The sequence below is a fragment of the Sparus aurata genome, chromosome 16 (assembly GCF_900880675.1).
Source record: "Sparus aurata chromosome 16, fSpaAur1.1, whole genome shotgun sequence".
Classification (NCBI taxonomy): domain Eukaryota; kingdom Metazoa; phylum Chordata; class Actinopteri; order Spariformes; family Sparidae; genus Sparus; species Sparus aurata.
The window spans coordinates 10,734,314-10,761,095 of record NC_044202.1 but is presented as its reverse complement, the minus strand read 5'-3'; the positions used below and the strand labels follow the sequence as shown (position 1 = coordinate 10,761,095).

Genomic DNA, 26,782 nt, shown 5'->3' with positions numbered 1-26,782 from the left:
CGCTCTCCCCATCCCGGACAGCCAATGCAAATGTTGGACATTTAGGGAAAAAATAACATCTCCAGGGGAAGGGGGCTGACGGGGAGAAATTAAGCAGGCTCCAGTGAAGCGATAAAGAAGGAGAAGTGAAACTGTCCTCCGAGTGACATAAATCTGTCCGGGGAAGGATTGATGCCCAAATTATCTTATATGCAAAGACGGGAACACCGCAGTACATTACGGTCCCAGAGCGAGATATACGGGCCGCGGGTGACATGGCCGATCCTTCACTGGGGGTTTGGTTTGAAGCTGTGTAAAGGGAGGAATGAGTGCGAGGGGGTGGGGGGTGGGGGGGGGGGTAGAGAAGCTGTGTGTTTTGATTATTTTTTACTGGAGGGAGACGATTTAAGGGGGGGGCGGGGGCCGGCGACGAGCCTGACCTGAGACTGGCAGACAAGAGCGGGGAGACATTGAGATAAATTTATAAGGTTGTAGACACAAGCATGACTGCATCTTAAAAAAAAGGAGAGGGGGGGATTTCTCGCACACATGCAGATGCACTCTGTCCCGGCCTCGAACACACACACAGACACACACACACACACACACATATAACCCCTTATACAGCTAAATGGCGGCGGTCTGATTAAGCCGGCCATTCCGCCTCCCGCTAGTGCCACAGTGCTGACATTTGAAAAATCAAGACGTATCACATCCCGAAGGCGGCAGGGCAGAAGAGATTTTATTTTAACACCTAAACTCCCTTTGCCCAATGAGGCACAATATAATAACACTTACCTTGATTAAAAGAACCCTTTATATGTAAATGGAGCCCGGATTTTCCGAAGGGTCACAGCGGCAATTCTTCCGACAGACATCATTTCACCCCTCTAGTCCTTGCTCTCTCTCTCTCTCTCTTCCTGTGCGTCTCTCTGTCTCTCGCTCGCTTTCCCTCGTCCCTCTCCTGTCTTTGCTAATGGCAGTGGGAGAAAGAAAGAAAAAAAAAAAAAAAGAAAAATCAGGAAGCAATGTTCCCTAAAACAGCCACACAGAGACAACATTTGCTCAGGTTGGCTAATTCTTAATATAGGGCCCATATAATTTTGAGACTATTTAATTACGTAACACACTTTATGCTTCATGACCAATTACATTAATAGCTTAATACAGAGGAATATTATCCTCTCTTGATTTGATTACACAGCCGCACAATATGGTATATTTGGTACTTAATTATGGACAGCCATTGAGCAGGACCGCTGTGCCATAACAGAAGTGCAGCGAGGGAGGCAAGCATGCAGAGAGAGAGGGAGAGAGAGGCCCGGTCTGTCCGTCCTCGGTTATTGTCTTCAGATGGTTTTACCACTCTTGTTAATAAAGGAGGGGGGTCTCAGATCTACTTAACGGAATGACTGCAGCTTACAAGGCTGGAGATTACCAGCTTACAGTGTCAAAAACATCTGCCGGGCCCTTTTAAACAGGAGCTGCTCCAGGTTATATGGAGGTGAGGGCACCCCATCATACCCCAACACCCCGGATGATTTATTTATTTTATGACCCCGGTAGTGAGGTTTTAAGAGACCTGCTCCGACAAACACGTGCATTTCGAATGAACTGACGTGGAAGTGGGAGTATTAGAAAATGGCACAGCTTTCAACCAATGAGAATGGTCATTAATCTTGGCCTTTGCTGTCCTTTCTTTTTCTTTTTTTTTTTTCCTCTTCTCTCCTTTCTGTCCTCCTCCTCCTCCTCCTCTTCCCCTCGCCGGGCCCTCCAGTGTAATTTCTTAATTGCAGTGTACTAAGGTGGAGGAATGCAGAGAGTGAGCATGCCTAGTGACCTTGCGGCGACCTCTCCCCTCCTATTACAGCTTCTAATCCCCCAGGGGTTCACATTACAAAGCAGGTCGGCCCAGACCCAATCCCAGACCCAGGCCCCCTGGCTCCAGCTAGGGACCCCCTGCTCTCTCGCTTGTCTCTCCCCAAGGTCCAGGACCTGTAGACCAGCCATGTTCCCATACTCCAGCCCCTGGCTCCAGGAACAGCCCCCCCCCCCCCCTCCCCCACACACACATCTTACTTTTTTCCCCTTCCTGATTACAACAAACAGCCCATGTGAAAAGCCAAACAGTGGCACTGCTGAGCCAGCTCTGTGTCCCGGGTCCTATCACAGTGTGAGAGATGCCAGCATGCTGAGGTCTCTACACATGTGAAGCAGAGTCCATCTTAAGGGGAACATCAACAAACCCCACCTGCTCTTCCTTCTCTTTTATCTCCCTTTACTTCCTTTTATCTTGAAAAAACCCCGCTCTCCATGCATCTAAGAGCAGTTCTTTGTTTTGTGTCAAAAAAAAAAATGCTTTCATTCGGAAGGCGGAACCGAGCCTTTAATGCTCACTAACCCGGCCCTAAATTATTTAATAACTTCTTTAAGGGATTCTAAATCAAATATGTTCACAGAGGCGCGCTCCCCCGGGAAGAGCAGCGCCTGTTCGGTTTGTCACTAAAGCCGGCTGGGGAATTGACTGCTCCACTTGTAAAAGTATTAGCACTTCTCCACATCAATACGGCTGGTTGGGTTTTTTCCTCACATCCTCCAGGACTGCAGTGTCTTGTGGATGACTGAGGGATCATTTTCCAACCTGAGAACCTGACCACAACACTATTGGGCATTGTAAACCACTCACCATAGCCTAAAATAGCCCCGGCGCAATAATGTCTCTCTTTACTTGTCGGGGCTAAAAGCGCCTCGGTCGCAGTGTCATAAAATCCGCTAAGCTCTTTGTTGTTGGGGTTGCTTTTTTTTTTTTTTTTTTTTAAATTGAATTAAGGGCCTGTTAACGGTGGTGGGGAAAATACTTTCATCGACTGCGTGAATTCATTCCTCCCTCTGTCTTGTCTTTCGTCTCAGGTCTGCCAGGCATGCCAGGGGAGTACGTACCTCAGAGCGGTCCTATGGGCATGAGCATGGCCCCGCATACATACACCAACCCCCATCAGATGACCTCCCACCCCACCCAGCTCCGACATGGACCCCCTCTCCACGCGTACCTGCCCGACCACCCCCACCACCACCACCACCACCCTCATCATCACCCGCACCACGCCATGCTGATGCATGGAGGACCCTCGTCGCACCCAGGAATGGCCATGTCTGCACAGAGACCCCCTTTGCTCACTCCCATCGACCCCAGTACTGGAGGACAAGGCCTGGACATCCACGCCCAATAGTATAAGGGAACTTTGCTACCACAACAACAGCAGCTACTACAAGAAAACAGTTTTGAAAAAAAAGAAAAAACGAAGAAGAAGAAGAAGAAGCAGCAGCCCACAATAAATCCTATTTTGAGACTATTTTTAAGAATAAAATACGAACCCTTTTGACCAGAATTTGACACTAAAGAAACAGAATTCCAGATGAGCTGTGATAATTCTTTTTTTTTTCTCTCTCTTTTTTCTTTTTTTTTTTTTTTTTTTTTTTTAAAGACTTGTCAATTTTGTTACTTTCATCCAAATAACGGAGGACCAAGCTGACAAGAACACTTTGTAAAGTCTTGGGCTTTTGGTAAAGATCAACGGAGGATGTTTTGACGTACACGTGTGCAAAGGACGGACAGACGCGCTCGCACTCGGAAAAAAAAAAACACACACACACACACACACAATTTTTTTTTTTTGGCACACTCACACACGCCATCATAAACATGTTGAGTACACTTTCATGTGACACGCTCAAACGCTTCTCAAAACAAAAATCACTCTGGAAGATTTAAAAAAAAAAAGAAAAACAAACAGAAAGACTCCAAGAGTTATAACTACTGTAGTATAAAAAGTATAGATAAATAAGTTAAAACTTGTGCATTTTTTTCGTTGATCACATGGTTTATGTTTCCTGAGCTAGTTTTAGAATTAAAGGTTAACCTTTTCTCTCTCTCACACTGTGTGTGCTCCTTCCTGGAGGAGAAACTGTCTCGCAGCACAGCACTATAAAAGAAAAAAAAAAGAAAAAACAATAAGAAGATGGAACATCTCAAAAAGGCTCCAAACCACAGAGGGCAATCAGGTCCTGTCCCCCATAAGAACAGGGCATGATGGGAAAAGGCTGCTAAATGACACCGGATCTCTCCAGAAGATTCAGTTTGAACATTTGTCATGCCCCTCTTCTTTCTTTGGTTCATGAATGAATGTTGCCCTGTAGGTTTTAAAGGAAAAAAAAAGTTCTTTGTTTGAATTGCCCAAGCACTGGATTGTGTTGGTTTTATACATTTTTATTTTAATATTATTTTATTTTTTTGTACCCTGGACTCTCATTGGTCGGAGCCTATTGAAGGAAGCTTAAAAAGTTGGAAAAAGCAACATCCTACGGCGCTTCTTTTTACCCCGCGGATCAACACTCTTGCCATAAAAAGGACAATACTGACACAAACGTTGATTCTGTGGCACTGGAGAAGCATTTGATGGTTGATGCACCAAAAAACCTATAACTAAAAAGACAAAAAAAACGTGAAAAAAAAGGAAAAAAAAACTTAAATTATGAACTCAATGCTTTTTTTTTGGGGGGGGGGGGGGAGAAAAAAAGCTGAGAGAATATTGTAACAAACTTCGTACAGAGTTCAGTCTATTAATTGTTTCATGTTAGATATTCTATGTGTTTACCTCAATTGAAAAAGAATGTTTTTGCTAGTTTCAGATCTGCTGTGGCATTGATATTGTATGTCCATGAATTCCTTCCTTTTTCAGCACGTGTTCCTCACTAGATGATAAGATGCCGTCTCCCTTAAGCTTTGTCAAAAATACATTAAATACTTGTATGAGGACTGTGACGTAATGTTTAAAAGGTGTTCAGTCACAAATGCTGTAATAAATATTTCATTTTTGATTTTTGTTAGATTTTTGTGTGATTAACTGTGTTATAAACAGTCTTGATCCGCCTTTCCGTTTGAATTCCAATGCAATCATCTGGTTTATTGTCATTTTAAATTTAACTTTTGCAAATCGTCAGCAGTCAGGTTCCCACTTTTCTTCCGGCACTAGCTTGTTCTGAACTGCCTACTTGGTTATTGAGCGTCCTCTTAAAAACCAAAAAATATCTCACCCTGGCATTTTGATTTTAGGGGCGCAAACATGTCCTCAAAAATTATAAATAACTGTCAAATTTCACAGCAAATTCACCTCAGTTTTTTGGACCAGATTATGAACTGTCAGCAGTGATGTGCTGCTAAATGAATGAAAAATAATAAGAAAAAAAAACCTCAATGGTGGCCTCCAGATCTTACATATAAGAGACAATACAGATAGATAAATTACATTTTTCTGCAGGAGATTAATGTTGTACTTTTATTCAAAATATCCCAATTTACAGTTCATGTGAATAAATGCCAATGAATAAAATGTCGATTAAATAACATTTTAGATCTTTCTACATGTGTGAAAAAGGCTTTTGGGGACAAAAAGCAAAACAAAACAAAACAAAAACAGAAGTTAATTTAGTTGAGATGGATTCACCCTTCACTCTTTCCCTGGCGTTCAAACAATAGAACGAGGATGTGTCCCCTGTGTGATCGCTCCTGCAGTGAGCACCGTGGCCTCTCGGTGTGTTTCTGCCGTTTTGCAGCGCCGCCTGTCGGCCGAATGCGGCACCGCCGCCCAGGAGAGACACACAGATGGGCTCTGATAGTCCAGCTCCTCTCTCTCCTCTCTCCTCTTCTCCTCCATCTCTCCGCCTCGTGTTTGCCCGCGGCCATCCGAGTCATAGCCTCAAACCAGAAATGACAACATCGCTTCGGCTGAGATATTTTCTCTGTCCTTCGCACGGAAAGTTTAAAACATCTGCTTGCTTCTGCTGCTGCTGCGGCTGTGACAGACTCAAGGCCGAAGATGTTGTTTTTAATATTTTATTTGGTTTAGTTTTTTTGTATTACGGACACTGCTGCTGATCACTGACTTAGACACATGGACAAACAGAATGTGTGGCCGAATTTACAACAATAGCAAGCTTATTTATAATATTAATTTAGTTTTGTTTTTTTTTAATATTTTTATATTTAATGCTCTAAAACAAACCGGCCTGTTGGGATGTTTCGTTTATAAATTCATCAGTTTTATTCACGTGTAAAAGTTTTTTTTTTTTTCGTATGTTCCTCTTTTTTATAGTAATTGCTTTAAAATATATATACACCACTGGCCTAAATACAACCTGATCATTTTAATGTTTAATTGTATTATTAATTTGCACTTGATCTTTAATCCAAACTGTCGTAAATTATTGTTAACCCTAAAAGAAAATTCTGATTCGTTTATCCTAGAAGCCTTTTATTAATGCGTTTATTTAATATTGTTTTTCTAGGTTGTTGTTTTTTTTTGTACAATCCTGATTTATTTTTTTAACACACAAACAAAAAAAAAAGCAGATGATAAAACAAAACTGCATCTTTTTTCTGTAATTCAAATCACGTTTTTTACACACTGAACATTTCCGGCGATTTCTCGAAAAAGGAACATTTAAATCTCCAAACTTCCGCCAGCAGTTTATTTAATATTCTTGTTTTATCTGCCCACATTATCGTTTCCTTTTAGGTCATTTTTTTGCAGCGTTTGGTTTGAATGTCACGCAGCTTGTTTTCTTTTTTTAACAGAAATTCCGGACGTCATACCTGCAGTTCATCTTCAACAGCTTCTCTCACACACACACACAGATACAAAAAGGCATGTTAGGCCTTAACCAGGCAGATTTTTAAAAACATTTAGTCATTTGCTGGTTTTACCAGAGTCTGGTTAATGACGCGTCTCCTTCTCAACTATTCAGAAACCTTTTTTTAAAAAGCCCCTCGTTCTTTCTTTCTTTTTTTTTTTTTGTTTTTCTCGCTCTCTATTATTCTGTGGATAAAGCGGAAGGAAGAAGCCCTCCGTTTTGTGCGGAGATTATCAGATGAAAAAGAGGGAAAAACGTGAGGATTACTGTGGATGGAGAGGATTTTAATATTAATAGTTTTTTTTTCCTTTTTCTTCCCCCCCCTTTTTTTCCTCACCCTCCTCCTCCCTCCCTCCCTCCTCCTCCTCCCCGATGAGACAGAAGGTAGATTGCCTCTGCTGCTTTCCTTTTGCCGATTCGGTGTGACAGGGATGATGGATGATCCAGCCGAGCTAAACAACTCCTCCCCTTCATCTCCTCCCTGTCAAAGCCAGTCCGGGCTGCTGCTGCAGGAATAAAATAAGGAATATATTCCCTCTTGCACTGCTGCACAATGCAGACCCCGGCTCCTCTGGAAGACGCTCGCATACCGCCCGTGCAACAATATTAAAAGTCCACACACACACGCACGCACACTAGAAAACACTATATGTGTGTGTGTGTGTGTGTGTGTGTGGAGGCAACATGTTAATAATGCTTACGTTATTGGCTTCTCTCTGCAGAGCATCTGTGTGTGATCTAAGAGAGAGAGAGGGAGGGGGGGTGTATTTTTAGATGCTCAAGCCAGAGAGGAACACATTAGCCTAAAAAAAAAAAAAAAAAGAAAAGAAAGAAAGAAGAAGAAGAAAGTTTTGTTTGTGCTGTCCTTTCAAATCGCTGATTTTTGGAGTGTGGTCATAAAAATGGACACGCAAAGAGGAGCTGAGTGTCCTTCGCTCTGCAGCTGGCTCTCCCCAAAATGGCTTTGCTCTGGGGGGACAGATTTTTGTTGTGTGTGTGTGTGTGTGTGTGTGTGTGTGTGTGTGTGTGTGTGTGCTGCCCTCCTTTTTTTTCTTTCTTCTCTCTCTCTCTCTTTTTTTTAACATTTCAGCAGTTTTTCTCTCCTCCTGCCATAAGGTGTTTCTATGACTACGTTATGTGGGCCTGTGAGAGCGGGTCAGAGGCGGGGGTCCCTGGGAGAGAAAAAGGGCCGCATTTGGCTGATCATTTATCAATGTCAGCCGCATAATGATTCTCCCCGCAGTCCCCCTATTGATGAGGATAATTACATTAGCTCAGAGTGACTGATCAATAAAGCCCAGGGAAAATGGTTTATTATAGCACCACCGAAAAGGCTTTTCTTTGAGAGGGAGGGAGGAGGGGGGGGGGGGGGGGGGGGGGGGGCTGCCTCTTCTTCGTCATCTCCTTCTTCTTCTTTTTCTTCTCTTAAAATGTTTTTTAAAAAGGTTAACGTGCACGATCCAAACTCCCTGGAAGCAAAACTTCACGTTGACGTTGGGATTTTTTTTATTTCTGTTTCACGACTGTCTCTCTGCTTTCCTCACTTCCTTGCAGTGAGTGAATCGCCGTTTGCTTTTTGTGCATCCGTTTAGAAATAAAAAATAAAGAAAGAAAGAAAATCAGCTCCTCCGGATGGAATTACACCCAGTCAAACGGACTTAGAGCCTCATAAATCCACGTCTTGTTTAATGTTTTCTAAAGTCACTCTGAGAACCCCCCTCCCGGGCTGTGCCCAACCACCACCTCTGAGCGCAAGTTTAAGGAACGATTTCACACGCAAATATTATTTTTCTAATTTATTTTGTTGGCCAAGAAAAAAAAAAGAAAAGAAGAAGCTGTCTGCGACACCTGATGCAGTGTTCAAATAGAAAAATACCACCCCGGCCTTGAAGAGAAAGCCTTGGAAATGTAGAAATAAACATAAATAAAACTCTTTTTTTTTGTGCAAAATTACAAACTAAATATCCTCAAAAGACGTCCTATAAACGCATGTCTGACCTCTCTCTCTTCTCTCTCCGTGTGTGTGTGTGTGTGTGTGTTTTCTTTAATTGTCAACAACTTATCCCCCTGCAGGAATGTTGCAAAAACTCTTTCGCCTTTAATTCTCCGCGGTGCCTTCCCTGCGCGCCAGCTCCCATTTACCGCTGATGAACGTGTCTGCGGGAGACAGCTCCATTATCTATTTATCATTTATGATAGTATTTCCCTCAGACAATGGAGGGAGGAGGAGGAGGAGGAGGATGGAGGGAAAAGACGCGCGCGCGGACCAGACAAGTCCTCCCCGCGAACCACTGATGCTCCACTCTCTCCAACTGCCCTTTCCACGGAGCGCGCGAGCTTCCCTTAGCCTATTTATTCGATGGCATTTTGATAAAAAATAAATATGAGGGTGTTTTTTTTTTATCTTTAAAAAATGGAGCCTCGGCGTATTGGAATATTATCTAATTGTGCGTAATTACGCGTGCAATTACACCTGATGATAGGGGGGGGGGGGGGGGGGGGTTCTAATATGCAGACAGATCATGGAAAAAAAAAAAAAAAAAAAAAAACAGCAAATGTTTTTAACGTGCATCCAAAACTGACTGAAAGACATTTGAGTTGTCTTTTTAAGTGGAAAAGCATTGGAGACAAATCTAACCAAATGGGTGATATTCGGGGACTTTTTAAAAAAATTTTATTATTTTTTTTTTTTTTTTGCGCGCTTGGAGCGAGGGGGCGATTTTTCTTCTTCACACTTCAGCGCTGCTTGCCCTCTTAAAAAAATGAGTGACAGTCACCCCTACATCTACCCCCCCCCCTTCCTCCTTCCTCCTCCTCTTCTTCTTCCTCCCCTTCCTCAACACACTCGGCCTCCCCGCGACAAAATAAATCTTAATGACGTGAGAATCATAATTAGTCAGATAATGTAGCTATAGGGGGAAAGAGAGGCTGTGGAGATCCTAGTGGCCAGTGGTGAAGGAGCAGAGAGAGGGAGAGAGGGAGGGAGAAGAGAGGGAGAGAGGGCGTGTGAGCGCAGAATAAATAAAGCGCAATAAAAAGGGAAAATAGCCGGAGTTTAGTCAAGCCTTGAGGTACTCAAACCTTTATTTCAATCAGTTAAGATTTAATTAGGCAAGCCTCAGGCCCGAGCGTCTCTCTCTCTCTTTCCCCCCACTCTCTCTCTCTCATTACGTTGCCTTACCACAGCGCTGTGCAGCGATGGCCCCAAGGTTGTCAACATTTGACCGGTTTTTCCACTGAAATAATCACGCTTTATGGCTTGGGAAGCCATAAGATTCGCAAATAAATCCGGCATTATTCCATTATGACGCGGAAATCCTAACAGGAGAGCGACGAAAGGATCGATTTGGTTTAATTTATGGCTTGTTGTGACTGTGAGTTGATGTGTTCTATTTGTTTTTATCTTAATTTCCTTCAGTTGTTTTTTGAGAGTTTGCTTTCTTTTTTTTTTCTTTTTTTAAAAAAAGGTTAGAAATATCTTGCGGGTAGCCGAGGGCAGCAAAGTGAGACATTTCACAAGAACTGTAAATAACAGGAGAGAGGAGGGGGGGAGAAGGGAAGGAAGGGGAGGCAGCGAGGAGAGAGAGAGAGTATTTTCTAAAATATGAAATTCCTCTTGATTATTGATCATTACGCACAGTTCTATGGGCGCAGTGCACCTTTTGAATCAATTAATGATATAATAGATGCCCGTTTGGTTTTGGAGAGAGAGAGAAACAGAGGAGGGAGAGAGAGAGAGAGACCCCCTCCCCACCACACCCTTGGGCGCACTGTTATTACATGATGGCGACCCCTTCTGGAGGCCAAAGTAAATGTGTTTACAGAAAAAGACAAGAAGAAGAAGAAGAAGAAGACGAAGACTGGCTCCCAAGAAGCTTCCATTCTCATTTTCTGCCTCAAGTGTCACAAAGATTTCTCGTTTTTCGCCTTGAAAATGACGCAGAAACAAAATAACAGGCCTCCAGCCGGCTCCCACCAGCGTCCTCTCCTCCGAGATGTTAAGACCCTGACCCCGCTGCAGTCAGAGTGACCTCCAAACACTCTCGTCTCATATTTACTCACAGGTATAAAGCCCCTTATGCATGTATTAGGCGGCCACGGTGATGGCAAAATCAATAAAGATGGATTGTAGGGTCAATATTATGCTTCGCACCTGGGGACTTGTTGCCCGGCTCCCCTTCCTGAGAGGGTGACAGAGAGAGAGAGATGAGCAATTCATAATATAGCGACCGCAACGGCCGAGAGAGAGGACGTGTGTCTGTTTGAGGGAGAGAGAAGAGAAGAGAAGATAGGAGGAGAAAGGAGAGAGGAGGAGAGAGCAGGCCAGCAGGGCTGAAGTCATCCAGCCAGGGGCCTGAAGGACCCGGCGAACACTGACATCATTAATCATGGCCCACTTGAAGATTATGACTGAAAGTACAGAATCGGTAACCATTATCGTCTCGGATGGCAGTTAAAACCTCTCCTTATTTTTCAAAACAATGTAATGGCATAGAGGTCCATGCAAGAAAGAGAAAGAAAGAAAGAAAAAAAAGCACAAGACGAGGAAGGGAGGAGGAGGAGGAGGAGAGGGAGACCGGTGTCACTGGGATGGAGTTACACACAAACGTTTCCTCTGGAGGAAATATCAAGGAGACACAGAGGTGGTCCTGCACTCCTTTATTAACAAATACACCAACCAAACCGAGATAATAATTCTATAAATCAAACAACAACAAAAAACGGCTTTTATTGCCTTTAATAATAATAATGATCATCATAAAAATAATAATAAGAATAATAAGAATAATAATAATAATATTTGCGGGTTATCGATGTTATTGTTTATTACTTCGAATTTATCATCCACGTTTTTATACTGTTGATATTAGAATGATCGAATATAGGTTATTAAAAATGAGAAGGAAAAAAAACGAATTACATTAATTTCGTCCGAAAAATAAATAAAAACGCGGTTAAATTGGCATCGAAGCACAAAGAAAAAGGCTGTCGACATTTTAAAATTAACTTAAATAAAAAACAACAACAATAGTTTTCGTCCTGAGAGTGAAAACGGATTTGCTCATATTTCGACATATTTTAACAGCGACTTCCGGTGACCGTCACTTTTAAATGTTATGACCCAAAATTAGAATGTGCTCCTCTAAAATTATTATTCTCTCAAAACGCAAATAACAACCGAGTTTTCTGTTTCATTTATTGTTTTTTGGAAGAGACTGATGTCGTGTCATTTCTGTAAACAAATTAATAGAAAACGTTCAAGGTGCCTAAAAAAAGGTGCGTCATAACTTAAATGTACATCAATTACGTCATAAAACAAATTGCTTTGTCTTCTTCTTCTTCTTCTTCTTCTGGCAGTGTTTTCCATACAGGAAACCTCAATAACTCACAATTCCTAAAGAAATATATAGGCTATATATATATACATTTTTAAAACCTGCCCTCCTTCTTTGTCTCTGTGATAAATGTAACATGTGTGTGTGTGCTTCTGTATGTCAGCATTTCTTCCTGTACACGGCATGTGAGGGGAGCTAGCATCGGCCCCTGTTAGCAGTCGGAAGCTGCGGTGATGAAAAGCAATGGCTGGTGTCAAGAACTTTTTTAGCACATCACTGCAGCTGGTGGGAAATAAATAGTCGCCAACTGAAGAGGAGCAGGAGGGACGAGGAGGAGGAGGAGGAGGGGGAGGGGTGGCAGCGGTGTGACATAAGGCTATTTGGGTGTGTGACCGCTGGGGAACCTGGGTTTTCATATCTCCTCTGCACAATAAAAGCCCTGTGTGCTGCCTGTCTCACAAGTCCAACTTTGTTTCTCAACAAGGAGCGTAAACTGTTGTCAATATTCCGATAGCCTTCATCTGCCAATAATGACAGGCAGCCGGCTTCCTATCTTATCTGCGGGCCAGGTAGCGCCGTACCTGGGGGGAATAACCGCTGCGATAAAGAGCGTCTGGGCCAATAGAAAGGCTCTTGTCTGTCTGTGAGGAGTTAATGGAGAACGCCACTGGAGACAGGAAGTCCTCAGAAAGTGAAAAGCACTTTATTGCGCACCTGAATGGCCCGGCGTAGGGTTTCGCCTCAAACCCAATGGGAAAACCACATTACAGGTCCTTACACAGGGTCATTACAACAGGGCAATGGAGTTCAAGTGATCCATTGCATTTGAATGACAACATCACATCGCCCCATTCATTCCTCCCTCTAGTGTGACCCGGCGATGATCCCTGTGGGACTGGGACGTTGTCAGCGGAGTGATGTGTTACAGTCGAGAGCGAGCGAGATTTGGCTCATTCAAGTTTTCACTCAAAAAAACTCAGTGAAGCGCGCGTCCCGCCGACTGTCAGCGGGCTGACGGCTGTTGCTTTCTCGCAGCAACAGGTTTCATGGACCCATAACCCACAGCAGACTGCAACATGACATCATCAAGCCTCTAAAAATGAACTGCAACATCGATCCCTCGCAGGCTGACCTCCCATAAGTCAAATATAGACGATGTGGGACATGTGTTTGGATGGAAGTGTATATTTACCTGTCACCAGCAACTCAAGGACATGGGCCGCACTGAGGTTGTATCCAGCCCCGGAGAGCGGAGTGTTTTGGGGGTGAAAATGAGTTGTAAAAGTGATAAATGGCTCACATTTCTCTAGCTGAGGAGCACTGGAGCTGGCACTGTGCTTCCAGTCTAACACTTAATTGCTCAGCACAGTGAAGGCCCCAACAAAGTACTCGTAAAGCATCACAAAAAATAAATAAAAGGAGAGGTTCAGCCCAGTCATCCTCTCTTCTCCCCTCTGCTTCTTCCCCCTCTCGAATCCTCCGGCTAAAGGGCTGCTCCCATCCCTAACCCTCCACGAGTTCCCCGGCACGAAAATATTATGTTGCCAGTGGCAACAATTCAATAAAATAACCAATCACATGTGCCCTTTCAAATATTTCCAAAATTAAGTCTGTACATAATGGAGGAGTCGTCTCATCTGTGGATGTCATGCCAGGGTTCATTGCGGTGTGATAAATGATCACAAGGCCTGTTTTGACAAATGCGAGGGGACTTCTGAACGAGCGCGGTCCGCTGTTATCAGCTGGATTAGTGGCTCCGGATTCAACCAATCAAAACGTGCGGTCGATGCATCCAATAATAGCTACGCTCATCTCCATGGCCACCGCTACACAGTAGCCTCACCTCCCCTCCCAAGTGCACTTACTTCATAATAACACGCCTGCGACGGCTCTCATCAGGCCACCATGCTCACAAATAGAGGACAAGGCAGAGGGGGAGCCGGGGTTTGTTTTGGCTGAACCAGATTTCGTCTCCAGCCTCTTGCAACTAACCTTTTTCCCCTCCGGATTACCTCCACAGTCATATTTTAGAATGTCACTCGTGCTCATACATCTCTCGCCGCTGTCTCTTCCTCCTCTACCTCTCCTCTACCCTGCTGTTCCTCACTCCCAACCCCCCCCTCCTCACGCTGGCCCTGGTACCTGTACCCGTGGATGTTACTGGGCCTCCTCTGGACCCCTCGCTGAGAACAGGAGATGACACAGTTTCTGGGTCACTTCTGTCACAGTCCAAATGCCACTCAGGGAGGGCTGACCTTTTCCGGTGGCCGATGCCGGAGCAGGCAGCCTCCGTGCGCGGCTGTCACCCCTGTGGTTCCAACCGCAAACACACACACTCCCTACGATTCACAGACAGACCTTTTTTTATGTTGGTTTTTGTTAGCCCCTCTGCTTTATTCACCTCCTTCTTTTTTATCCATGACAATACACGTTCAAACAATGGGGACGAATAAAAGCTGACAAGCGAAAAAATAGCCACTGTAAAATAGGGCTGATGTAAGACATCTTTGCTAAAGTCAGGACCCTCACACAGGCTTGACAATGTCCCACCCCTTCCTGTTTGCCCCATGGGACCTTCATTTAGAAAAAAAATGGCAGTCAGTGGACAAGAGACACATACAGTTTGATCCTGTTCAAATTGTGCCTTGACTTTCACAAATGATACCATTTGGTTTTGTATGATACCTCTCAGTGAGCCTCATTGACTCGCTCACATGTCACCAACACCAACATTGCCATCGCCTCGGCAGAGAAAAAACTATGAACAAAAAGTAGAATCCCAATAAATCTGAAATTATGTGAAAGGGGAGTTAGTCAATTCAGTGAGCTAGCTTATATCCGGGACTGGATCTACAAGGTTTTGGTTACGGGTTTTGGTAAAAATGAAATGATACAACGATCATACAGATGTTCAAAAGTTCTCACCAACCTCTCTTGAAAAACATTTTTAAAAACCGTCCTCTTCTTGTCCAGTGTCCATGTCTCGTCTGAACTACTGTATTGAATCAGAGATTCCCCAAGGTTGAGATGATAAGTGTGTTCCTGCGATCAGTCAGCTGGGAGACTATATAAGGGGGTTGCAGTTCCCCTGCTCAGTTGGTTGTGGAAATCTGGGTTGAGTGTGTTTGAGATTTCTTTCGTTTGGCCAGTTTCTATACATTTTGTCTCCCCCCGATCAGTGACTCCTTTTTTTCGGTCCATCATTTTGACAGAATTAGTGGGTGTCCTTGGGTTTTATTACCACCTCAACCTTTTAGACACCAAGTAACCGGTTTGCTTTGAGCCTTTTGTGATTTGTGCAGTGCTTACCAACCTGCGACCCCTGTCCTTCAGGTTTTGTTTTCTGGGGAAACGTAGCAATGAAATAAAAAAATGTTTGATCTTTCACCTCCATGTATATTTTCTTCTTCAGGTGTCACTGGAAGGAACTCCTAATACACATCCTGCATTTATTTGAAGGCAAATGGGAGCTTAGTTTTTAATGGAATATCTCAATTAGCAAGAAGCCCAGTCAACACGTTTCTCTTGAACAACTAGGAAGTTCCCATTGCCAAGCAGTTTCTTTTAACTGAAAGTGACTTGCGTTGCTCACTTACAGCTGTCAAAAACAGAACATTTCAGTGGCCAGGCCCTGGGTGCATGTGATCCCATGTCACATCAGTGTCAGGAGTGATTTTTGCAGGGTGTTTGGAGCCCTAAATTTTTTTGCTTTTCGAAGCTCTTGGCCGTGTCTCTGCCTGTCCCGCGCCACCGGTGACTCATACATCACTAAACTAAACTAGCCCCCCCGCATCTCCCCCCCCCCACCCATCTGAGTGGATTAATGTGTCAGAGTTGTTCAGTTTCCTTCAAACATACCATCTGCCCTCCGTCCTGTCAATCAAACATCCATCGCTTTGCCATTCAAAATCCCCCAGACCATTTTTTCTCATGATCCATTGTTGTTTTTAAATAACAGCCTCTGATTAGCAGGCAGCGCTTCCTAAAAATAAAGATGAAATCTCCTCGTGTATCTGCTTCAGCTCAGGGCAGCAAGGCTGCTTTTTTCCCAGTGCTGCTATTCAAGCCCCTCTGGAAAAAAAAAAAAAAAATCCTTTTTTAATTTCAAACTGGCTGCTCTGACTCTTTCAGGAGAGCTTTTATTTATTTCCACCATGTGATGTCTTGCTGGCTGAGGGAGGCTGAGAGGATCCCTACTAAAAGCACTAGGCTGCCTGGGGCAGAAACAGGCCAGAGCTCTCTTCACATAAATAACACAGGAGCGTGGAGGAAGTCCGTTTGGTGGTCTGCTGGAGGGATAGAACCTACCCATCAGTCTGACTCTGGTTCTGTCCTTCTTTCTCATTCTCTGCGTCTCAGTGGTCTATCTAGCAGCTTGGCGGAAGAGGCATAAAACAGCAGGATGTGGAAGAGATTGGGCCAAGATGTACATCTGAGTGGATAGTGGACTTCCAATAGCCTGCGGGCCCGGGCCAGACAGAGAGGATGATGCTGTGAACTGCATCAAACTAATCTGACACATGGGAGACACAGATTTAAGAATTGTAACCAATATTACAATGCTGAATAAAAATGTGTAACTAAATCGTTTAGCATGTAGTCTCTTGGCAGTTTCGTGACGGGAAAAAACATGATTCATAATGTGCTTTCAATTTTTTCTCCTTCATGCAAAATTGATTATCAGTAATCCTCGTATATTTTATCGCGAGCCAAAAGATGTCCTTTGATGGAAAAAATACTGTATGTTGACTGTTGTGTGCGCCGGACGCCTCTTGAGGATCAAGTTTCTCCAGAACACCGGTGTTCCTGGCCCCGGGAAACGACCTCTCCAAAACTGGCCTTATTTGGAGAGCACTCGAATGCCCCATTGTTGTGACAAGAACAATGAATCTAAAAAGAGGTGAGAGACAAGGGCAAGGAAAACACAAAATAAAGATGTCTGGCCCCTAAAAAAAATCATCAGATGGAAGTTTTCCTTCTATATTTGCACTCACATCATGGAAATACTGTCAGCTGACGCCGGTGTCAGCCCCCGCCTTTGAAGTTGATTTAAAAAAAGCTGTATTTAGTTTGCATTGTGTGCAGAACCTAATTTATAGGAGTTGACCCTGGCTCCTCTTTTGTGCGACAGCCATCTTGGAAAACAATGGCAGGAAGGCTTGAAACTTGAGAGGAACTGAATCTGCTGTTTTCCATTTTTTTCCTGTTCTTATTCAACGGAGAATTTTTTTTTTTCCCCCCAGCCTGAGTAAAATTGCTCTGTTTTTGTGTCCAACAGGAGCCATAAACTGATGTCTAAGCATTCCATGGCCAGGCGATAGGGCTGAGTTTAACTGGACACATGGGGACAGTTGTTTTGTACCACATGGAGCAAGGGGGGGGGGGGCTGACAGAGGAAGCCACGGCCGCCTGGCGACCTCGGCGTGACCCACTGGCCTCCTCATGGAGGGATCAAGGCCTAGATGGGAGCCGGCTGAGGGTTAGAGGTTTAAGGGTAACAAATCAAGCAACACTTTAGTGGTATTTAACCCCCACATACCATATCTCTCTAACTGTGTGAGCGGTGCATAACTGTGCAGAACAAACATAGAAACGCTTATTTTTATTCTATACGGAGGAGCTCTCTCCAGCAACAGAGCTGGACTGGGTCAGGTTTCGGAATGATGAGTGAGGATCATCTCACACAGATACATCTCTCACCAGAACTCTGCACTGTTTAATTATTCCGCCGGTCAGCAGGTATGTAGAGATTGAGGAAAGCATCACATATTTGGCATAATCGGCAACGATATTCACTGAATTTTCTTGTCAGATTGCTGATAAAAAAAAAAATGAATTTAGGAAATGCGCTTCTTCGGCTCTGATGCAGCTCCCTCCCTCTCTCTCTCTCTCTCTGTGGATCCTTTAGCGTCCCACCCACAACTCCATCTGATTGGTTTCGCACAACATTGCATCTCTTGAATCTGCATCAGGGTAAATCTAAAGAGCAGCAGCGAAATAGCGATGATCATATGGTCGGCATCTTCACATTAAAAGTTTTGACATCTGGAAAAACAGCGCGACCTCTTTGACTGCGTGTGAGCACCGAGCATCATTGCTGTAAACGCAGAGTCCTACTCTCCTCGTCCAACGGTAACTCCTGTGCTCAGTCCACCTGTTGAGCAAAACAGCTTGAGCGGCGATGATGTGGTGGAGACAGACCTCTGTAAGGATGTGGAACATAACAAAAGTACATTTACTCGCGTGTTGGACTTAAGTACACATTTGTACTTTACTTGTATTTACTGTATTTTTTTGCTTTTGTACAACTTTATACTTCTACGCTACTACATCATACAATATTTCATACCCTTTCTGTTCAGTGAAAAGCCCTCGTATCTACAAACATGTTGATTTTTATGTTTGTAATAAACTGAAGGACTGATGTGTGGTTGTCATGGTATTTCACTGAAGAATGAGTACTTTTTTTTGAGACTTTAAGTATATGTTGCCAATTTTACTTGCATACCTTTCCTTCAGTAAGGTTTTGAACGCAGGACTTTTACTTGTGGAGTATTTTCGCAATGTCTTATTAGTACTCTCAAGTAAAGAATCTGTATACTTGTCCACCACTGGTGCTGATGGTCAGCTACGAAGCCTCTGTACTAAAACTCTCTAACACGTGTAAAATGACTCCCATGTTATTATAGGAAGCATTCTCTGAGGTGATGGCAGGATCTCCACCCTTTCACTTTCTTTCCTCTTATCGTTTTTTTTTTTGTGCCATAAAGAAGACACGACAAGGACCCCCTATAGACACTGCATATCTGCCTCTAAAGGCATCACTCAACTTTATGTTCACTTCTGGTTCCCCTAGCCGGGCTGTGTTTCTTCCATTGGTGTCTGCTCATAAAAGGGTACCGGGGTTGTAAAGATGTGCAACAGACAACTGCCCGGCAGTCGCACGGCTTTACATGGAAATCAGCTGTTTATACGTACCTGTAGGCAACTCACATAGTTAAAGAAGTCTATAATGCATAATTTAAGTGTGTGCTGTTAATATTCATGACTCAAGAACATATTCAAAATCATTTCTCAAAACTAATTTATTAATGATAAACACACACAAAAAAGGGCACAGTGAAAACAATATTCTCCTTTAAATGACCACAGCATAAAATGTGGGACAGAACATGTCAAGGACTGACTGTTTTTTTTTCTTCACACACATTGAGGTGAAATATAAACATACAAAACACTGTAACTTCAGGCCACTGGGCTCACCAGTTGAGCGAAAGTAAGCTACACAGCTTATAACGCACATTTAACACAAACTTTGTGAACTATGATCGGTGTGTATGATTAATTTCATTGTTTATTTCACTGTAAATTATTTCCCTGACCAATGGATTAGTTGTCTGGTCTAAAGAATTGTTTCCAGAAGCCCAAGTTGAGCTCCTAATGTCTTGCTTTGTCCACAACCCAAAAGATATTCAGTTTGTGTCATTTTCTGTGACATTCCAAAGTTTTGTAAATTTCACGATAAACCATTAATGGCCGAATACTCCGTTCATTGAGGCTGAACATTATTTAACCATACCTTTATTCAACACCATGACAATCAGAGGTGAAAGAACAGAGACACCTGTTGTGTAATGTCAACAAACTTGTTGGCATTTGAGGTTAGTGGGAGCTGCCCTCGAAGTGCTCAGATTTATATTTAATTACTTATAGTTTAAGACACTTCACAGTGAAAGCAGATAGACAATGTTGACAATCCTCCTGTGATGACATTTTTGTTGTGGTGTGACCCCGGCTTCAACCTCGATCCTCAACAGATCTGACAATGCAATGTGAAAAAGGTCAGCGTGAGAGCAGCTTTAATCAGAAATGATCCTGTTTACCCCCCTGCGGAGTGACTGAGAGGGCACCGAGTGACGCAGGTGAGAGTCAGGCGTCCACCCAGCCCCCGGACCGCACCTCTCTTATCTGCCGATGGAGCAGAGGAGGAAGGAGTGAGGAAGGAGTGACAAAGGCCAGGGCTTTGGGTGTGATAAGGAAGGGCCATATGTCCCGCTTTGGCCCCGGCTCTCGACCCGAGAGGCCATCCAAGGGCCAGGAGCTCGAACACAACCAGGAAAAGCCTCCAAGACGGTGTTTTTCGCACTCAGGTATGAATCTGACCCTGCGCTGTCAGATATACAGAACGGTGGTGTGTGTTTACATGTGGTAGCTTTGGGGCAGTGGAAGAGAGGGAGGGAGGGAGGAAGACAGGGTAAGACAGACAGAGACGGAGGGTCAGGTGGAGTTCAGGGCAGAGTCTCACACTGCAGGAAAGCATAATTGCTTCCGGATCTCGGCATCCACCCCAGTTCCTATCTTTCCCACCTCCTCTTTCCTTCCATTCATCCTTCCATCTTTCGTTTTTTTTTTTTTTTTCTGCTCCGCTCCTCATCTCTTCTCACTCTTTGTCTTTATTCTGGCTCTTGCTGCAGTTTGTCCTGCTGGGTGGCGTGGCACAGGGTGACAATGTCTGTCGGGAAGCAGTCTTTGAGCAGGATACCTCTGTCTCTCTGGCAGTCGAGCTCTCCTATGAAACCGTACCAGTAGATCACAAGGCCTGGACCAAACCTGCAGAGCCAGACAAAAGAAACAAAGGCGGCCTTTTGTTAGAACATCACAGCTGTCACCTCGGAGAGTTCTGAAGTAGCTATGAATGAGTTACACTGCTGCTTCTAAATCCATATCTGCGAAATGCTTACGGCCGTTGACTTTGGATTAGGAAGGCATAACAAAAAACAGCAGGAACAAGCAAGTGAAGAGACAGAGAGATGGGATGTTGGAGAGATTGATCTACGAGAGATAAGGTCGCTTAGGTATATTCCTTTGATCACCATCCAGGAAACTTGCGCTGAATCAAACACGCAAAAAAAAGAAAAAAAGCCACCGGGAAGATTAAGATCTCTCTGACAGGGTGATACACACTCGATCACATTACAATGGCGGTGAAATAACAATAATCTGTTCAATAACAAAGCTCTGCGCCGAGGCCTTCCGCATCCTGTCATCGGAAGACTTTGGCACACAGCAGAGTTCAACACAAAGTCTGAGACTTAAACACGCTGCATCTGGCGGTTAATGTTAGCCAATCCAACTGTGTCCAGCTGTTTCATTCACTTTGAGAAGCCAGAGCAACTTTGCCTTAGTTGGCGAGTGCCGTTGTTACTATAAATAATGACTTGCCAGGCAACTGAGAAGTCAAGTTCAGACAGTTTAAACACAAGGTGTTTTTTTTATCCTTTAAACCCTTACTTCTATCTTTTGTTCTCTCTATAGACACTGCAGCTACTGTACACCTGAAGCTCTGCCGAAAGGTGCAGAAACAATTAAAATGGAAGAGTTCTTCTCCCTGGAAATGTGCGACGTTATTTCACTACTACCGCTCCTCACAAAGACAATAAATCATCTTTCATGCTTTTTATTATGCCCCAAAGAGCCACCGGTGGCCCCTCTCTGCCTCATATAGATCATACCTATTCTTTGAACATTAGCTGCCATGCATAAAGACATGTCACAGTTGAACTCTGAACGGAGAGCACGTCAGCCCCCACATGCAAGACCAGATTCAGGGGGCTGACAGTGCTCCAGTCCCAGACACTCTATCCTCAGACAGTTAACAATGTTGTGGGGGCCTCTGGAGACCCAGACAGGAAGCTAGCCAAAGGGCCACGGAGAGCAACAGAAGTTCAGCTCCAAGGTAAAGTGCATAAAACCTTGAACCTGTGATCAATCACTTCATATTGAAATACGTTCTCAAACACCCGATGGTGTTGTTTTAATAATAATTATGGGAATCTTTCGTCTTCTGTACGGGTAGAATTTATGAGCCGGGTAAAAGTGACCTTACAACTTCGACAAGGTATTTTAACACATAAATTCTAAATGCACGTTCACGGCTATGTAAGTGTACCGACTGTGCTGACTGGGCCTCGAGGCAGTGCATGTTCTACACACAGTACCTGCAAGTGGCCAGATACATGCACAAAATAATATGTGACTGTACGCCCATCCCCTCCGAGAGGCCCTTGCAGCAGTACATGCTTCTGCACCCCATCCCTTGCATTCTACATTTTTACAGTGTGTGATTTACGGCGCTGTATCTATGAGCAAACAGGCCAAAGCTAACAGCCCCGGAGAAAGCCCACAGATGCACACCGAAAGTTCACCGCAATGTCACACACATAGCTCAGCCTCTCAGCGGCGCACAAAGCTCAAGCTCCCCCCTAAACTCTTCATCGTTTCCATGGTCCGCCGCTGCCGCCGCCGCCGCTGTTGCGTGGTCGCCAACTCTTAATATGGAAATGTTATGGAAACAAAACCTAAACATTTACATTAGATGACTTTGGAAAAGGGGTTACGCTCTTCTTTTCATTCAGCTGCCGTGCCGTATGCATTTCCTGTGCTCTGGATGGGGAGGTGAGGCTGAAAAGGGGAGAAAAGCGGTCTGCGCCGAGTAGAGAAAGGCAACCTTCTGGAAAGGTTAAACCTGTACATCAACAGATAAGGCAGCGGCGTACGATACATCATGTCCCGGGGTCTGTCAGGGGAGGCCGAGCACAAATTGAAACAAGCAAAATTATAAACACAGGGGAGCCATGTCACCAAGGCCTCTCCATACTGTAAAGAAAATAAATGGACTTTGAATCCTACTCAGAATTAATACAAGTTAATACTACAGGGACCTTGAGGTAAAAACCTGAGACTGGGAATACAAACAGTAACACAGGGAGGGAAGGGAACGGTCAGGGGGCCATGACTGAGCCTGAAGGCTACAGTATGAGACTTAAAGCACTTTTACACCAAAATTAGTATGTATACGTAGGTTTTTAAATGTGGATAAATGTGCTAAAAATAGGAGATTCACTCCTTGCCCATGTCTACGTACGTTTCTTGTACCTAATGTTCGTCATCACGAACACGCTGCATAAACAGGGGATAGTAGAAAGCAGCAAATCAGACTACAGTCTCTGTCTCAAACTCAACGCCGCCTCTACGATGTTCAAGTGCCGCTCGAACAGAGACGGATTTAAAAATTGACAAACCAGCGGGCATAACTTCAACGCGCGTTGACAGGGGGCGAAAATGATGTTGAACCAGGTGTGGCATTTTCATTTTAGCTGATCGGAGCTTGATAAATATTAACACTCATGCGTACTGCAGAGCCATCTAACCCATAGTCAGTCCCAAATTGTACATATTCACATTAAAGACAAAAGCCAGATGTTCGTAGATGCAAGTTTTTTGCATTTTATCTAGTGTGAAAGGGGTATTGAGAAAAAGTTCCCAAGCAGCACACCAATACACTATAAGACAGAGCAATTAAAAATATACAGTATGTGATGCCCTATATACCCCTATACAAGTGCCTCTGAAGTTTGGTGTTATAGCGCATGATGAAGCGAATGGAAGTTCAACTTTGTACGCAAATTATGGCTCATTATGTGGGCTGGCTCGTCTTGACCCGGCGTGTGCTTATTACAAACACCACCTCTAAGAGAGTGGGAGTCAGCCATCTTCCAATAAACACCTAACTGTGTAACGAGTTGGGGGAAATTGTTTGTGAAATGTAGCTAATTTCAGCAAAAGGGGGCCACTTGACGAGCCTGGGCGTGGAATCGCGGCTGCCAGCCACGCTTTCGTTAGTGTTAATGAGCGGTTGGTGGTCGCGTTTAAAGCAGGTGCCAAGCAGCTTACTACGGCAGCTTAATGAGAGCAAAGGCACTCAGGAACAAAAACGCTCGAATGGAGGAGAGGGGAGTGTTATTAGTGTCTGACTGCACATAAACACAGCAAGTCAGTGGAGCCGAGCCTCACACAGAGCTGAGCACTGAATTAAATCCGGAAAATGCACAAGCCATACGTGAGCAGAGCACTCGAAAAAATACGAACCGCATGAGCTACGTACGGTAAATTACAAACTGTACCTTTAAAAGAATGTGCAAACTTGCTTCGCTTGATTTTATTTATGCGCTTCTCATTTTTCTGAGAACCCCACCCCATGAGAAAACCCCCCCCCCCCCCCAAAAAAACGTGTCGTTTAACATTTCTACCGATCGGGTCTAATTTGATCCGCCACATTTGGTGAGAAAAAAGCTTTGCTGAAACTTGGGCCGAGCACTTCTGCCAAAACACATTACACGACATGATGAATTATCAATAAAATCAAGATGAATTTACGCTTTAAAGCGCTGTCACGTCATTTTACACGCCGCGCAGTCCCGTTCTAAAACAAACGCCCTGGCAGTGATTTAGACAGCGTAAGCCTCTACCTGAGGCTGAACTCTCTGTCTCTGAGGTCTCTCCACAAAGACCTCCTTTGTCTTCAGCATCCATACATCAGGTCACGAGGTAGGCTCGCTAAAGCGCTGCCAAACATTAGCTTTTACTCAGTCTTTTCTCTGCTCTCTGAAACGCAGGTATGGAACCTGCTCAACGTCTCCTAAGACAGAACGTATTGAGAGTGATTGGGGTGAGATGTATAGAGGGAATACAAGTCTCTGTGCTGCAGACAGAAGAGCTATGTATAATAGCAAAAGACAGAGATAAAATATGTGCTAATTGATGCGAGGGCTGGACCGAATAGTTCAAAACTTCATTCATAACGCTGACATTGGATTTCTGTGTATTCAAATGCTGCGCAGCTTTTCTTTTCTTTTTGCATGATAGCTGATTGTTGAGTCTCATTCCCTGGTCGTCAAATACCAACACCGGCTCTGACAAATACACCGACCCGAAGCATCGATATTTTGCAAGCGGTTCTGACTTTCTCCAGAACAGCTTGCTCCAACTGTTACATTTATATAACAACATTAACAAAAAAACTATTTAGGCTCTAATACCATTATAGTAAATACATACATTTTTTTTTGGGGGGGGGGCTGATGATATAACACAAAATTGTGATTCGAAAACCTAAACAGCAGCTACAAATGACATTCAGTACTTGCCTCGTCTGAGCTATAGGCAGCTGCCTATAGGAGATATTTACAGGGTCATATGATGGTTATATGATGTGTTTTTTGAGGAGGGGGCACTGACCCAGAGCCTGCACGCTAGGTGATATGGCCCAGCAGCTGATCACTGTACATCCAGCTTGTGTAATTGAATGGCCTCGCAGTCGCTGTTTGTAGCACGTCAGCCCGCCTGATGATGAAGGCACGCTGATAACACAAGCTTCCATGCACACAAATAGGATATTTAAAGGCTGACACTACCTGGAGGGCCGTCCACGGACAGGGCGGTAAATAATCCCTTTGCTACAAACTATACATCCACCTGTCCAGACATAACAGGAGCTGAACGGAAGAGTTAACCTCCCACAGACGAGTTATTAACACGGCTAGAGCTAAGAATAGAACGCCTCCTTTATTCCCTCTCAACCTCCCTCTTTGTCTTGGCGGTAGAGGGAAAGTTCAATTCTGCTCAGGTATGTAGAACAAAAATACAAGGCGCTCAGTCGTATGTTAAATGAATAAGCCCGAACCTGCACAAGCATCATAATTAAGGTGGAACAGAGGGCAATAAAAAATAAAAACATCTTCCGCCTGGTGTAATTCTCCCCGACATTTTTATGTTTTCTGTCGACGGGGTATGGAAATGAAACGTGACGCGGACGTGGGTCGTGTTTGTCACCGTTGGAGGTAGAGAGGGTGTTTTATGTGTCTGCATGTTTGTGTAGTGCAGTTAGTGTTAGGTTTAACATAGAGGTGCGGAGGTGTAATGTGCGAGTACGGAGGGTGTGGGAGGTCAGGTCGAGTCAGTGTGCCGTGAGCTGTATGTTGCACTAGGAGCTAATTTACGCCCACTGATGCGAGATACCAGAACAGAGACCGGAGGAGTCCAGTCCTTTATCTTGTAACCACGGCAACCAGTGTAACCTTCGCGGCAGGGCACGTCCTCGGCTCTCCGACCTGCTGCAAAATAAGTCAACTCAACATCACGAACACTGTGCCGAGCTTTATCGTATGATGCATCACCTACGTATTAGTAGGAGACACTTCTCTCTATTGTTTACTATGGTTTGTCATGTACGCAGCTGCATGGGTAGTCAGCTCGTCTGATGGTAAGTTAGCAAATTGCAATGAAATGACCATCTTTTTATTCTTTGACTGAATCACCACAGCGGCAGGAACCTCATGCTGCGTGTTTAACAACAGAGCGTCAACTTTCATTGTTTTCGTACACATTCATCATTAAATGTGTGTGTTTGCTTTTGCGGCATCATGTGCAACTGGCTTGTGTGAAACTCTGCCGCCTGTGTGTTTGTTTCAATAGCATAACAAAATGTTGAAGACAAACAGTATCAGGCACACATCCTGTGACCTCACATATAAACATGATATCATCCTGACATACGCACACATAACACTGTTCCTCTGCAGGTCTGCAGGCGCCCGGTCAGGCTGACGCTGCCCTCACAAGGGCAGATAGGGTTACAGTACAAACTGTTGTTGATTAAGGCCGTGCCTGTAGTGGGGGATCATCCTAAATTGAAAACACATTAGCCGCCAGGGTTAAGGGCAGGGCTTTGGACCAGGGCTTCGCGCGGCAGACACAAAATGGCTGTCCCTCTGCCTGCCTTTGACTGTGTTTCCCCCAGAGACAGGTGGCAATTATCGGCCAGGACTGCTGGGAGTTCACAATAACAGGTTAAAGGAGCATGTATCCCCCTGACGCTGTAGTCCTCTCTGTCTGCACAGGCTCACAGCCCACAGCCTGCACGCCCGCCACCGCGGGGA

General features: G+C 44.3%; 2 protein-coding genes and 1 long non-coding RNA gene across 10 annotated transcripts in view; 1 reads left to right on the top strand and 2 right to left on the bottom strand.

Annotated features, from left to right (window-relative positions):
• Nucleotides 1-4,866, top strand: part of meis2a (Meis homeobox 2a) — an 82,325-nt gene extending 77,459 nt beyond the window's left edge. For 5 of the 7 annotated variants that reach the window (XM_030443709.1, XM_030443708.1, XM_030443711.1 and 2 more), the window contains exon 13: nucleotides 2,890-3,029. Coding sequence is in view for 2 of the 7 variants with exons in the window: in XM_030443713.1 (XP_030299573.1) it covers nucleotides 2,890-3,209 (320 nt within the window). In the remaining 5 variants the exon portion in view is untranslated. Of the gene's footprint in view, nucleotides 1-2,889 lie in introns of all 7 variants that reach the window. The other 2 variants (XM_030443713.1, XM_030443714.1) reach the window with 1 other exon arrangement.
• A 2,194-nt stretch (nucleotides 4,867-7,060) lies between these two features.
• Nucleotides 7,061-13,522, bottom strand: LOC115597618 (uncharacterized). Its single transcript, XR_003987126.1, has 3 exons — nucleotides 13,198-13,522; nucleotides 7,371-7,407; nucleotides 7,061-7,175 (listed from the first exon to the last, which is right to left on the bottom strand). It is a non-coding gene; the product is annotated as an uncharacterized LOC115597618 (long non-coding RNA).
• Nucleotides 13,523-19,072: 5,550 nt separating this feature from the next.
• Nucleotides 19,073-26,782, bottom strand: part of cdin1 (CDAN1 interacting nuclease 1) — a 60,270-nt gene continuing 52,560 nt past the window's right edge. For both annotated transcript variants that reach the window (XM_030392345.1, XM_030392346.1), the window contains one exon: nucleotides 19,073-20,615. In XM_030392345.1, coding sequence (XP_030248205.1) covers nucleotides 20,459-20,615 — 157 coding nt within the window. In that variant the 3' untranslated portion in view covers nucleotides 19,073-20,458. The remainder of the gene's footprint in view (nucleotides 20,616-26,782) is intronic.